The 13,715-nt window shown below is 40.9% G+C and overlaps 1 protein-coding gene across 6 annotated transcripts in view; it reads left to right on the forward strand.

Annotated features, from left to right (window-relative positions):
* Positions 1-13,715, forward strand: part of SPAG9 (sperm associated antigen 9) — a 62,658-nt gene that overhangs the window by 14,960 nt on the left and 33,983 nt on the right. For 2 of the 6 annotated variants that reach the window (XM_065034790.1, XM_065034792.1), the window contains exons 3-5: positions 3,163-3,233; positions 4,534-4,566; positions 10,972-11,066. In XM_065034790.1, coding sequence (XP_064890862.1) covers positions 3,163-3,233; positions 4,534-4,566; positions 10,972-11,066 — 199 coding nt within the window. Of the gene's footprint in view, positions 1-3,162; positions 3,234-4,533; positions 4,567-10,971; positions 11,067-11,491; positions 11,896-13,715 lie in introns of those variants that run through there. The other 4 variants (XM_065034791.1, XM_065034793.1, XM_005503106.4 and 1 more) reach the window with 3 other exon arrangements.

The following is a 13,715-nucleotide window of genomic DNA, read 5'->3' on the forward strand; positions in this document are numbered from 1 at the left end:
AGAAGGTTGCAGGCAGACCGTGGGCATGAGTTTGCGGTGGTGTTCTACTGGGATGCTTTCTCTTCAGCCTAAAAATACTAGAATGTTTGCTTTTTATGCTCTTATTTATGATGCTGGAAGACCTTGAAAATTTTTCCATGTAGACTCGCAAACAGGAATAGGTAAAACCTTTTTGATGTGTATTATATTTTGCACATGTAATAACTTACACAAAGTAATCTTGCAATGTGATACCTTCCATGATGCAACAAGAATATAATGGCTTTATGAAGACATTATGACAGAGACAATGGATGCTTTGCTTTTAGGATGTATATTGTTCAAACTGATTTTTATGATCTGCGTATCAAGAATTTAACATCTTAGTGTAAAAAAAGTCTGAGGAGCTTTTTTATTGTTAGTAAAAGTCAGATTGATGGGAACCGTGTCTCGGGCAGTGCCAGCCCAGCTCCGTCCTTGGCTGGGGGGGTCTTATCTGGGTGGTTCGACACACTCTTTTGTGTGCTGGTGGAGTAAAACGGAACTGAGGACAACTCGGTTTTAAATGTGCTCTGGGTACTAGTGGAAGGAATTTTTTCCTGTCTCCTAATCAGTTTCCTGTTACTGCTGAAGGGAATATACCTTTAATAGTTAGTAAATTTCTCCAAGGTTTCAAGCCTGGTGGTCTTCCTCAAAATTCTTCTGTCTGTTCTTCACTAGGTTCAAGTATCCTCTGTGTTTAAGTTTGTGGTGGTCCTCAGGGAATAGCTGGTCTCTTCCACAGTGTTTAATCGGAAAAAGGAAGCATGTTCTGTTGCTTTGTTTTTTTTGTCAACATCTTACCTTTGATGGGAGGCATGTTTGGGTAGAACAGGTTTCCGGTGCTGTGTATCATCCCGCTGGAATTGGAAAAGCCTGTTCTGAGGACTGTTGATGTGGTGTATGTCGGGGGTTTATAAACTTAATGTACATCCGCTTATGGCTGGAACTACCAGCTGTAGGCCTGTAATGTGTTACGCAGCTGGAAACGACTTGCACAAGAAAATGCTGAATGTTCATTATATCATCTTCTAGGGCCTTCATTTTTTAAACTTCTGTGTGTAACAAAAATAATTACCAGAGTTAATGAAGGTATCTTCCTTGACTGTGCAGAACCTGTATCTATGTATATTTGTCTGCTGTGTTACGGAACTGTTTGAAATTGGGCCATGGGAGAAAATGGTGTGTGCTTCACTGTTGAACGGAACCTCAGCCGTTGTGGAAGAGTTTGTTGTATCCATAATAGTGGGAAACGCTGATGTGGGTTTCATGAAGGTGGGTTATTGGGCAGCTGCAGAGAAGGGCGTTTGTAACCCCTAACATGCCATTCACTCTTATTGACTGCGCTGTGTTGAACTTCTCCCTGAATCCACCAGACAAAATTAATCTCTAGGACCTGGAGATGCGCTGCCTGGACATGAGCATACCAGGCGATTCTGGGCTGTATCGCCCTGGTTTCTTTGCCGGTTCCCGGTGAGGCTGCATCGAGCCGTGACTCCGGTGATTCCCACGGGCTGTCCGGCTCTCGCCCGGCGCTTGGACACCGTTTCTAGGAGAGGGAGCCGGTTTCACAAAACACGAAGCCAATTCGTCACGCAGTTTGCGCTTTCTGCTTCCCCGGCTCTTTGCCTGTCTTGGAGCAGGTCTGGCACAGCGGAGAGGTTGGTCTGTGGGGAAAGGAGAGATGCTGGAACCATAACCAGAGCCCAGAGATGTGGGTTCACGAGCCACCGTGGCTGTTGCTGGAGCGGGTGTGAGCGGCCAAAACTGCCGGAGCTGGTCACTGCTGGGCTGTCTCTGGTCAGCTGCTGTAAAATGTAATTACTTCTGACTAGAATACTGCTTAGTCTAAGACAGCAGATAAAATTCGGTTTGTCATGTTGTGCTTTGTAACGATAAATTTGGACACTTGTTTCTGTAGGCGCTTACTGCAGGCTTCCCTGGAACCTCCCTTAAATGTGTAAAGAGGCTTAAAACATCTGTCGCCTAAAAATAATAAACAAATATTCCATTCATTAGATATTGTGATGCTCATTGCCTCTCAAAAATATATATTTATGTATATATTGTGCTCTAAAATATATTTTTATATGTATTTATTAAACACTTGTTCGCCACTTATTGCTGCTTGGCCCAAAGAACTCTTGTTCAGTCTGATAACCGTGCAGAAATGACAATGTCCAATCTTGCGTTAGTATAAATAAAATTTGATTTAATACTTTTGGTCAGATATTTATAGGTGGAGTGCAAAAGGTGGTGTCAAGGAAGTTAATGTTCTTATAAGAGCAAGATTAGATTAGGGGCTAAGAATGTTTACACCAATTTGAGTGAGCAGACAATTATGGATTTCGGTTCCAGCATTTGACTCTGGCACAGTTGTGGGGTTTTTGTAATTGAAATATACTTATGATAAAATGCTGTGCCAAAATAAAGCTACATGGAGCCAAAAGAAATGGTATATTAAGAATTAATTTTCAGAAGACCTAGTTGGCTATATGAGAGTGTGAAGTGGTGGAGAAGATGCTGGCGTTTGTCTTCACATAATGTGTGTTTGGCAATGAGTCTCTAGGGACCAGTAACTGTAAATTTGGAGTTTCTCAGGGGTATTCAAACATGGCAAGTACAATAAGAGAAGCTCAGTTACAGAACTTGAAACACATGCTTATATCATGTAAATATTTGGCTCAGAAATACCTAAACAAAAAGATGAAATTCACGTCTAAGCAGCAATGGAAGGAGGAGTTAGTTGTGTGAAGAAAGTTTGGAATTCTCTGTTTTTCTGCAGATTAATTGCATGCTTTCTTCCAGCTCATCTCCTCTTATAGGAACTTATTGTCTAAAGTTATGCTAAATCTGCTAGGTGTATTTTTAATTTCTCAGAATACCTACAGAAATATTTAAATGCTTTCTTCCCCCGAATCTATTGCCTTACTACTCAGTGGAATATAAGTGAATGCCAGCAGAAGTCTTAATTCCTATACCACAACATATGACTTTAAGAACAAACATACTTTTATTCTGCTATGTGTTACTACAAATCTCTGTCATCTCTGATCTGGTTGCCTGGTCCTAGGCAAGTCACAGTCTCATTTACTAGAACTCTGAATTGAATTTTAATTCCTTTTTAAATTTTTCGTCTTGCAGTTAGCAGACTGGAGGAGAGGGAGGCAGAGCTCAAGAAAGAATACAATGCACTTCATTCAAGACATACAGAGGTAGGTCATTACGCCAAGATGAATTCAGGATATCTGTAGAAATGTAAAGCTGTGGAAAACTTCATGTTGTGAGCAACTAGGAAAATTGTTGGATGTTTTGTTCACTGATGCTTAGATGTTCACATTGGTAATGTTGTAACCAGGCTTCATTTGGTAGGTAATTTTTCTAATGGACATTCAAGTATCTATTTCTCCATGTTAGTTTGATTGCATGATTGTCAATTTTATAGCCTTCTCAGATATTCAGAAGCTTTAAAAAAATAGGAATTGGAATTTGCTTTTTCATATTTCAAAGACAATTCTTCAAAGCACACTAACAAATTTGAAAGGAACAGGAATGAAATTACAATCTTGGTACTCTTTCCAGCTGTTTTCTGCTTTGGTTTTATGTCTACTATTGAAGGAACAAATACCTTCCAAAACTGGCCTCATACTGAGATTAGCGATTAAAAGAAGTCCCTGCCGTACTTATTGATAGCTATTGAAAACAGGATTTGCTAATGAAGATGGGACAAGTTTGACTTTGTTAAATAAGAGCCGCACATTTGAAGTTGGTTCTAGAGCGTACTTTGGTTTGTAGCTGCAGGTTGTCTTTCCAATGCAGGGGTGCGCACTGCCTAACTAGTGCACTTCAGTGGGGAAACCACTGATTAATTCTGATTAATCTGAAGCCTCAATATTGAGCCCAGTTCTTCTCCTTACTCCGATTGCTTTGCCTTTGAAGGCTCAGATTGCTGTTTTTGTTAGATTGTCGCTAACAGTGGGGGATGCAATATTGACTGTTCCCAGTTCAAAAGACCACATGTGGGGAAAGCAAAGGCAAACACAGATGCCAGATTTGGTTACCTTTAATATTTCCATAGCAATCTGAAGATGGGGGTGTTACACTGACAACAGCTGGACGTGACTCGGAACCACAACCAGCTCTCAAGTAGTGCTTGACAAAATTTCTGCGGCTCTTAAAGATATTCATATATTTACTGAAATCCTAATGTATTTAAGATCATATTTGTTGCTAAATAGTTGCTTTAGAATGCTGCATCTGTCAAAAACTGGAAATTTAAGTAAAATGGGAAGTGACAAAGCTTAATGCTCCCACTGAAGTTTTACGTCCTTTTGAACTGGAAATACTTCAGAGTACTGTGTGCTTGCAGAGTTTGGGGGTATTTTAATTGGAACATAGGGGTACTATCAGAATAGAATGACACAGGTTTTTATTGAGTTAAACATAACTAAATGTCTTGGGCGCTATTAATTCCATGAAATGCTAATGAAATGTTGTGAATATCTTTTTACGTAGGTTTTGCTCCAAAATGGACAACAACCTCTGCTGGTTTGATTCCAATTTATTAAATGCTTTTACATCTTAAATGCACTTTCTTTGGTGTAGGGAGAGGTGTTTCCTTGGGCTTTATTGTTACTGAGGTGACTGTGTCCTTTCTTCATGAAGAAATAAGTTGTAATGCAACACGGTGTATTTGTACCTATCTGCTCCTACAATCAGGTCTCATGTTTTCTGTGCCCCTTCCTTCCAGCATGTTCACTTCCTTCTTTCTTCGTTTCCCATTTTCAGCATTTTTATTTTTTCCCTTTGAATGTTTCACCCCTCTCCCCTGTATGTTACATCGCTTCTAAACCCAAAAACCTTTCCCTTAGGTTATTTCTGGTTTTGTCTGTGAAGATTTTCGTCTCTGTCTTTAGGTGACAAGTGTGTGTAGACATTACTAGAGCTAAATAAAATTCTCAGGCCACCAGCCGGCAGCCACTGAAATACAGCAGTATATTCACGACAGGACACAGGACACGGAGAGTTGATGGGGTGATCTAAGGGCAAGGAATAGCTACCAGGAGTGTGGCTGTTTATAAAAGATTGGGAGCCTTTAGCAACTGCATGACTAACCTCAGGAAGCTAAGCAGATACTCCTTATCTTCATTTGCAAAGGCTTTTTTGAGCACAATGGGAGAGACCATTGTCGATCTTGCAAAGTATGAACTTCCTGATGTGCTTTAGTCCTAGACTGTCCAGGGCACTTTATTAACGCTGGTATCTGGGGTGTGTTCAAGACTCAAGGACTGGAAACCCCGGGGACTGGAAAGGGCTGTTGATAATAGTGCCCATTGTCCCCCATCCCCCTTGTGACTTTCTGCTTCCCTTTCTCCCAACAAATTCTGCTGGTTTAGGTCTGTGTAGTAACTTTTTTCTTTCAATGCAAGATACTTTGGCAAATACCCAACCTACTTTAAGCATTAAGTCATCACGTTTATGGGCTTAAATATTTCTACCACAATATTTGTTTCTGAAACCTTTCTTACCTTCATGTTTTTCTAGGAAGGAATATTCTTTTCCTTCTGAATCAGCTTCACCACTGTCTTTGCAATGATCTATTTTTGGTACTTACTGAAATGGCAACTGTTTTTCTCTCAGTTGACCAAATAATAACAGAGTATTCGAAAGATTATATTTCTTTAGCTCTAACGTGTTGGCAGTGATTACTGTGACAGATGTCATGTTGAAGATGTGACTTGACTGCATTTTCTGCCGTTTTAATCTCTAGCAATTTTTCTCAGTTCTGCCTGGTATTTGCTTCCCTCCATTCCCACTTTATTCTTCAGTTCACACCTTAGTATTTCAGACTGGGATGGCTTTCTGTTCCAGCTCTGGACGGCACTGAGCTCTGTAACCATGTCCTTTTCCAGCATTACCCCCTGCCTGCGCTGCCTCTTTGCTGGAGATCTCTGCCCAGCAAACTCACAGGAATTTCACCTAAACAGTCAAATGAGCTAATGAGTGTGGAATATCTCACCTTGAGCTTCCTCCCCTGCTAAGTCTGTGCTTGAGCTCACTGGCTTGATTTTTAACGGGGCTAGGGTATGATAACGGAGGCGGCAGGTTGGAAGGTGCAGTGGAGCTGGGCATTGGCAGCAGGTCGAGGTGTTCGGTCAGGTCATGATGTGTGAATGCAGCCTGACCATGTTCTCACATCCATGTTGTGGTTCCCTGCTGAGTTAACCTGCTCTGGTCCCACATCTTTCCTCTGCTTGCAGCGTATTTATCACATTGATCTTGCTCTGTTCTGCCGCTCAGAGCAGATGAGCACTAAAGCAGTGTGCTGGAGTTGCTGAGTTTGAACTTCTGCAATTATAACCATGCACAGCCTCATTTCCATCTTTCTCTGGCTATAAAGGACCAGCTGCAAAAAATGATCATCATACAGCCGTAAGGACAGTGTGCTGGAACACTGAAGGGTTAATGGTGGTCTGATCCAAAAATCTTTCGACTTTTGCGTTATGGACTTATAAAGGAATTTTGTTACTTGGTTGTAGCTTTGATGTCAAATCCTGTTATGATGCACAGCTGCGAGTGACTCTTCAGAGCAAACCCCCTGTGTAGGATGTAATAGGTCTTATTTTCTGGGTTTTCTTTGCATAGTTAATGGGGCACACTTCGTAACTTTGGCACTGACTTGTCAAAGGCTTGGCTGCTGGTGTACTCAGTTGAGAAACTGAGGCAGAGCAGTAAGTACTTCAGCAGTTGCTCGGGAGCTGCCTGTGCCTGTGGCTCTTCTCTGCACAGATTTCCAAAAGAAAACTTTCTCTGTTTAAGGAAGCGATTCTTTTTTAAGATGGTTCGATCTCTCTTTCCCTGGCACACAGAATATGGGCTTAGTTTAAGGAAGCATAATTGGGCCATGGAATTTTCTCAGTGTTCTGCGCTGATACGATGTGACAGAACAGCGAGGCTGTCTCTGGCATTGGGAATGTACTTTGTCAGTTTGGTTTGGATAAACAGAGATCCCAGCAAGTCCTGTGTAGGGAGGGAGGAGCAGAAGGCTGAGAGATGTCTAATTACAATTGTGGCTAAGCATGGGCACCAGTTGCAGTGGTTTTGAGATCAGATGTTAGCTATTGGTTCAGGCAAATAGTTTTTCTAAAGCCTTATGCTAAGCATTAACAAGCTTGATGGATAAAGCCTGAATTTAACATCTTCATGTACTATTGTGTCTGCCAAAACCAACATCTTATATGTGGGTAAAGATGCATCGAGCTCACCAGTGGGAATGATGTTTTTACTTAAGTGACAAGCTGACCATGAATCCTTAAAGGTAAAAAGGTAGTTGCAGGGAAATATGTTTAGGACTTTTGTACTGAATCAAGGAGTTTCTAGAAATGCCGGTTACCTTAATAAATCTAGATTATGTGTGACACAGAAAGATCTGTATATATGCAGTTGGTTGCATGTTCCCAAAGGGAGGAGCCGCTTGTGCCAGACCTGATTGGATCTGCAGGATGAGCAGAACAGCGAGGGCTGGCGCACAGAGAGAATTGCTAAAACCCGTCCTGGGGGAGTTAAAGCATTGACACAGAAAGGAGTGGCAGAGAAAGGAAGGGATAAAGGAGATGCTCTCAACCTGGTTAAGGAAAAGGCGCAGGTAACAATAACCACAACATGGTATATACACATTTGTTGGTGGCAAAGAAAGTATCAGGTGTGTGTATATTGGGAGTGGTTGGATTTGCAAGTGTAGGAATAGACACAAGTTACAGGCCGGGCTTTGTCTTTCACTGAGTTCTCAAGATGTGGAAAAGCCTGGAACACTTTCTACAGTTGCAGAACTTGTCACGTGCTGTGTGAGGAAACCAATTTGAGTGGGTTTTTTTGAGATGGAAAGATACTGCATTGCTGTCACTTGTAGTCAAAGAAAATGACTTCCATATTCATGTTGTAATGTCCTTGAAAGTTCATTAGTGTTTACATATTGTGCCCTAAATGAACCAACACACAAATTATGAAATGCTGTTAACGACATAAACTCAGAACTTGGAAGAATTACCTTATCTTTAATCCCCTCAACTAATGGTAATGGAGTGATGTATTTAATTACACCAATGAAGAGTGGTTTGAGATGTCTTCCTTGGAACGACTGGTCATGTTCAAAATAGTTGTGGAACTTCAGGGGTAGCAAGTAAAAGCTTATGGATGGTTAATTATTGACTGCAAGTCTTAGGGAAGAGTTGTAGATATAGTCTTTTATTTATCATCTATCCTGTAGTGTAACTTCAGTAAGAATTGTGCTGACTGGAGAGCAATTGTTCCACTTATATCTATTTTTAAATTGTCAGTAATAGTATTTCTTTTTCCTTTGGATAGCTGAGTAATCTCAAAACATAGCAAAACTTTTGATCAAATCTTGAGCACTTGAGATTTCTAGTGTGCTAATTCATTACTCTCGTTTTTGGATCAGCCTGGCACTTCAAGAATATGCTGAGACTTGGAGTAATTTAGATTGAAAAGAGCCCCTGGGGCTCACGTGGTTCAAACCCCAATGTTTTTGGAAGGAGTCTTCCAATTGTGTTGTAGATGAGCAGTTAGTGAGCTGACTTCCCAATAAGTTACAGTATTTATATATGTTTTTATGTCAACCTTTTCATTAATGGATTCTAGAAGCTGAGAATCCCCGTGCTGTGTCTGCGCTGCACGTGATGCACACATTTGATTTTTTTTCCATCTTATTTTTGTGTTCCTATAGCTTGTGTCCTTTATGCTGAAGTACGTGACATTCAGATTTGTTTATTTTACCATCAGCAGTGTTTTCATCTGCAGAACAATCCTACATAGTCCTTTAAACTGACCTGCCCTCTGGCCTCTGTCTGTGGGTAGTAGATCTGATGAGACATTTCAGTAAACAAAAGAATAGACCGAGGGGAGGGAATAAAGTAGGTTAAACCGTGTATTTTGCAAAACATAAAAGTTGCGCGGGTTTTACTGACCCTACTCTTTTTTCCCCGTGTGTTAGTTGTTTCCTGGAAAGGTTCTGGTTCCTCTGTTCAGTAGCTAAAAAGCAGCACGTGTTCTGTTGAAGATGTTACCAATGGGTGTGCTGCAAATGGCAGAGTTTGCAGGTAGCTCAGCCTCTGTGCGGTGAAATCCCTCCCAGGCTGAGGGAATTCATCAGCAAAACTATGCACAGGAGCCATTGGAACTCCTGATTCTGATTGCTTGGTAGAAACAGAAAATAAACAACCAGGAAATGTGGATAGTTGAAGGTTGAGCTTTCAATTCTTTTGATTGCTTGTGTATGAGCAAGCGTTAAAAAATTCAGAAAGCAAATGAGATGGTCTTAGTGAAACACTTCATTTATAGCATTTTGTTGGATCAATTTTGTAAGTTTTGATAGCAGTCAAAGTATATTATATAATGTTTCTCTAAAAATAGCAAGACTCTTTTTTTTCTGGTCTTAATTATATTAATTAGTTCAGGTGAATGCTGGGAAAACCCAGATCTGTATGTAACCAGTATTTACCATAAAAGTTGTTTGTTTATAGAATCTCCATCAGTCAGGATATCTTAAGCCAGTTCACTCTACCAAAAAGAATATCTCAGAATATATGTTCATGTGTAGCTAATGTTGGCAAGGAGCATTTGTGGGGCTGCTGCTATTAGATGAAGGAACATCTGAAGGTCAATAGTACCAGCCTTGGATAACACATCAACCCCGGAGGGACTATAACACGTAGATGGAGGTTTCCAGGTCCTGCTGAACTCAGTCTCAATGTATGCAAATGACCCCAAAATAAAAGGTTGTGTAACACTGGTTGTACAAATGCCTGTTAGTAACACTATTGGAAAAGTGTGTGTATACCCCTTCCAGAACAGCAAAAAAACTACACTTGTAAGAGAACAGGTGTGTTTTTCTAGAGGAAGCCTTTGAGTCGTGACCTGAATATGTCTTGGGGGAGAAGTGCACTCGGTTCTTCTGCAGCACACCTGTGATTTCTTTTTTCTTCCTTCTGTTCCAAGTGCCCTGTTCATCTTTGAATGCGAGTGCAGAAATGCTTGAAAATACCAAATGTCACATGGGCTTCTCTTTAGGCTTCCCCAGTTTTCATTTCAGACCCGTGGCCAAGTGAACCTCTTGGAGTGATGGAGCGATCCTGGTTCCTTCTCCCTGAGTGTGTCCTGGATCAGTTACACACCGAGTAACCTCATCCTTTAGCTGATTGGAATCGGGGTTCAGTAAATAAGTCATGACCGCCCACATCAGCATAGTTGGCCTTTGGCTGTCTCTTAAAAGGAAGAAAGTAAAGCTCTTCCTGAGTGCTAAAAATCCACAGACACCTGGTCCTTTTTATGAGATGGCAGTCTAGATGGTAATAATAAAACCAAACTGCACTTCCAGAAAATACAGAAAGGTTAAATTTATTTGAATGGTAGAAGGAAAAAGAGAAGAGATGCTGACTTGATGTTTCTGCTGAAGGAAATAACCTGATTCTTAGTTTGTGGATTCTTTATGTTTAATATCTGAGATGCAGATTGTCTGACCTTCATAGTGCTTTGCAGTTAGCTATAGTGAAATGTACTGTGTCACATAATAAATTTTAATATCTGCTGGACGTAGGGGTCTTGAGCAGCCTCCAAAATGGGTTTGAACATGATACTTCTGTTCAAAATCTTGTTTGTAATACCACATGCACTTTGTGTGCCCTTAGAATGTTTCCTGTGCATGAATGCACAAGTAAGTCTCAAATTTTTTATTTATTATGGCTTTCTCTTCTGGTTTGTGGTTTTATATACTGTATAATTTTGCTTCTTTATCTATTTCTTTAATGTTTCTGACTGCTTTTACTATTTTTTAGCATTGCAGGGAAAGATTATATTGTATTGGCCAATAACTATGCACTTGTAGTAAAAGTAAATGTTATTAAATATTACTTGCTGTTTCTCTGTCCTTTTAAACAGATGATTCACAATTATATGGAGCACTTGGAAAGAACCAAACTTCATCAGCTAACAGGGGGTGATCAGCTGGAATCCACAACGCACAGTAGAATTAGGTAAGCTGTTTATTAGTCTCACCCTGAAATGAAAGAAAAAAACCCCATTCATTTGTGTTTGAAAGACTTTGTTCTTTAATCCCACAACAATGGTTTGGCTGAATTGGAAAGATTTGTTGTATGATTGGAATGCGGTAAGAGAACAGTGTAGAAATCAGTAGAATGAGGCTTTTACTGTTGTGCTGCTAAATGTTGAGATATACTTTGTGAATTAACCTTAACCAATTTCAGCTTTTCTGAGTGTTTGCATTCGGGTAGGCAGGGAAAATGTCAGCAGCTGTCCCAAAATCACTGATCCCTCACCCCAGCTTTGTGTGCGGGTTGTCGAAGGTGCGCATCGCCCTACCCGTTCGTTCCGAGGGCTCCATGGGAATATATTATGCAGATTTGGCAGCTTTCTAGCCTATGAACTCTGCGTGGAAGGCGGGGAGGATAACTCCGGGCTGGCCGTGTCTCTGCGGTGCTGCGGAGATGCTGCGAGGAGCCCGGCGAGGGGGAGGAGAGGCTGATGTCATTGCCGGGGAGCTGCTGCAGAAGCGGGGCGAGCTGCCGCCGATGGCATTGTTTGTGTGGCAGCGGCTCAATGACACACTGTGCCTACAAAGAGACCCCCTCGGCCCCTGCGTAGCCTTCTCGGTCCCGGCGTGTCACCATGCCAGCGCAGCGCCATGAATCCCGGCTGCATGCTGCTGTTTGTGTTTGGCTTCGTTGGCGGGGCGGTGGTCATTAACTCGGCGATCTTGGTGTCTCTCTCGGTTTTGCTGCTCGTGCACTTTTCTATTTCGACCGGCGTGCCGGCTCTGACGCAGAACCTCCCAAGGATACTCAGGTACTCCGACCTTCTGAACCTCGGCTTCCCACGCTCTTTCTTATTCACTGCTCTCCATTTTCCTTTCAAACAGATGAACGAGGATAAATTAGAGATGGAGAGGATGTCTAAACATGTATGGACTGGGATATTGCAATATATTTTTTATACACTTAAATTTCATTGTCTTTTGTTTAAGCAAGTGCAAGGTCAGTTTGCGTATCTCTTTTTTAGAAAGCTATTACTGTTAGTTTATTGTAACCTGCACAAAAACCCGTGGTAATGTCGTGGTGAAGCTCACGTTCGGTGTATTGTCAGGTACGTGGCTGATCTTGTGTAGCCACAAGCGTATGCAGTCTGAGGCTTTGTGCTACTAAATTTCTCATTATACCATCAAAATAATTCTGTAAGATCAGCTAATCGATCTGCTCGAAACCACAGGAGTTATTTGATCACGTTGTTTTTAAAAAAGATTTGGGGGGAAAAAAATAAATCTTTATTTAAGTATTAGAGCTCTTAACGCCTATTCACTATTGTTCAGCCAAATGTTATCCTCTCCTTTTTTCTGTACTTGTATGGCAAGCTGCCAGCTGTCCGACCCCCTCAAGTTCTGTTCTGTGTGTCCTAGTTGCCTGGAGCGGTAGCAGAAATGCATTAGAATACTGTGACCAAATGTCATCTCGACAGGTTGTAGTGCTGTAATTACAAATAGAAAACAGCTGGAAAAGTTTTAACGTAGCTTTCTGATCCAAAAACTTGACGTAGCAGATCTGTGGTTGTAAATGGAATTGTGAAGTTGGGAAAAATGCTGGAAATAGTGTTCTCTGAACGATGCATGTGATGCTTTTCCTCCTTGACACATTGTGCACGTAGATGGTGTGTGGTAATACGCTTTTGAGTTGTCTCTGAGCACAGCAGCATTGTTCCAAAGGTTTAAAGCCAATCAATATATAAAATAAATAGCGGTTATGAATAGCAATGATAATAAATGTGGCTGAATATTTAAATAGAAATAAATAAAATGTAACTCTCTATAGACTGATCTAGTTAGCGATGCTACCCTTGTTTAAAAACATACAAAAAATAAACAGCAAAACAGATAATCCCCAACTTTAAACAAACAAAGCAAGATATTGAACTTCATGTTCAGTAACTTACATTAAACTTTTTACACGTAAGCAAGCAGATGGTTTTACAAATAGGGTTTCTTTGTAATATGCTTTTGCTTCCCTGGAGAATATTTACTGGATTTGAGGGGGTTTGTGCCTTTCCAGCCCCTAGTAATTTGTTGCTTTAGGTATTATAGGAATTGGAACTCAATTCCTTAATCTTTTATTCATTTTTTAAAAAGATTAAATATGGGATGAGGGAGTCTAATTGTAGAAGAATTGTTTCTATTTTTTAACACTAGTCGGATTTTAGAACAGAGCATCTGGTTGCTTATCCTAAAGGTTCCTGTAAATGCTTCAGTCCGTCGCTTCAGAATATTAGTTTAGGCTTTTAAAACCCGCGCCCGCCTTCTGCCCACTGTTGTATTTGCAGATATTTCTTGGACCCTGGGGGAGCAGAAGGGGCTGCTTTGCTTTCCAGCCAACAACCACTGCAATCAGTTGAAATTGCTTCAGTCTAATCAAATAATTTCTTTTCATGCAGATATGCGTATAATAACCTTCATTTCCAAAATAAGCCCCTTTTCATTCCTGTGCAGTCTCATGATGCACCTGAGCTGGGTTTTAGCACATTGAAATGGGTTCATCATCAACTAAAAGCAAATATCGGTCTGAACTTGTTGGTAACTGTTTTGTTTAAATTCTCTCCCCTCCGGACTGCAAAGAAGAGAA

Source organism: Columba livia, chromosome 18, assembly GCF_036013475.1.
Source record: "Columba livia isolate bColLiv1 breed racing homer chromosome 18, bColLiv1.pat.W.v2, whole genome shotgun sequence".
Classification (NCBI taxonomy): Eukaryota; Metazoa; Chordata; class Aves; order Columbiformes; family Columbidae; genus Columba; species Columba livia.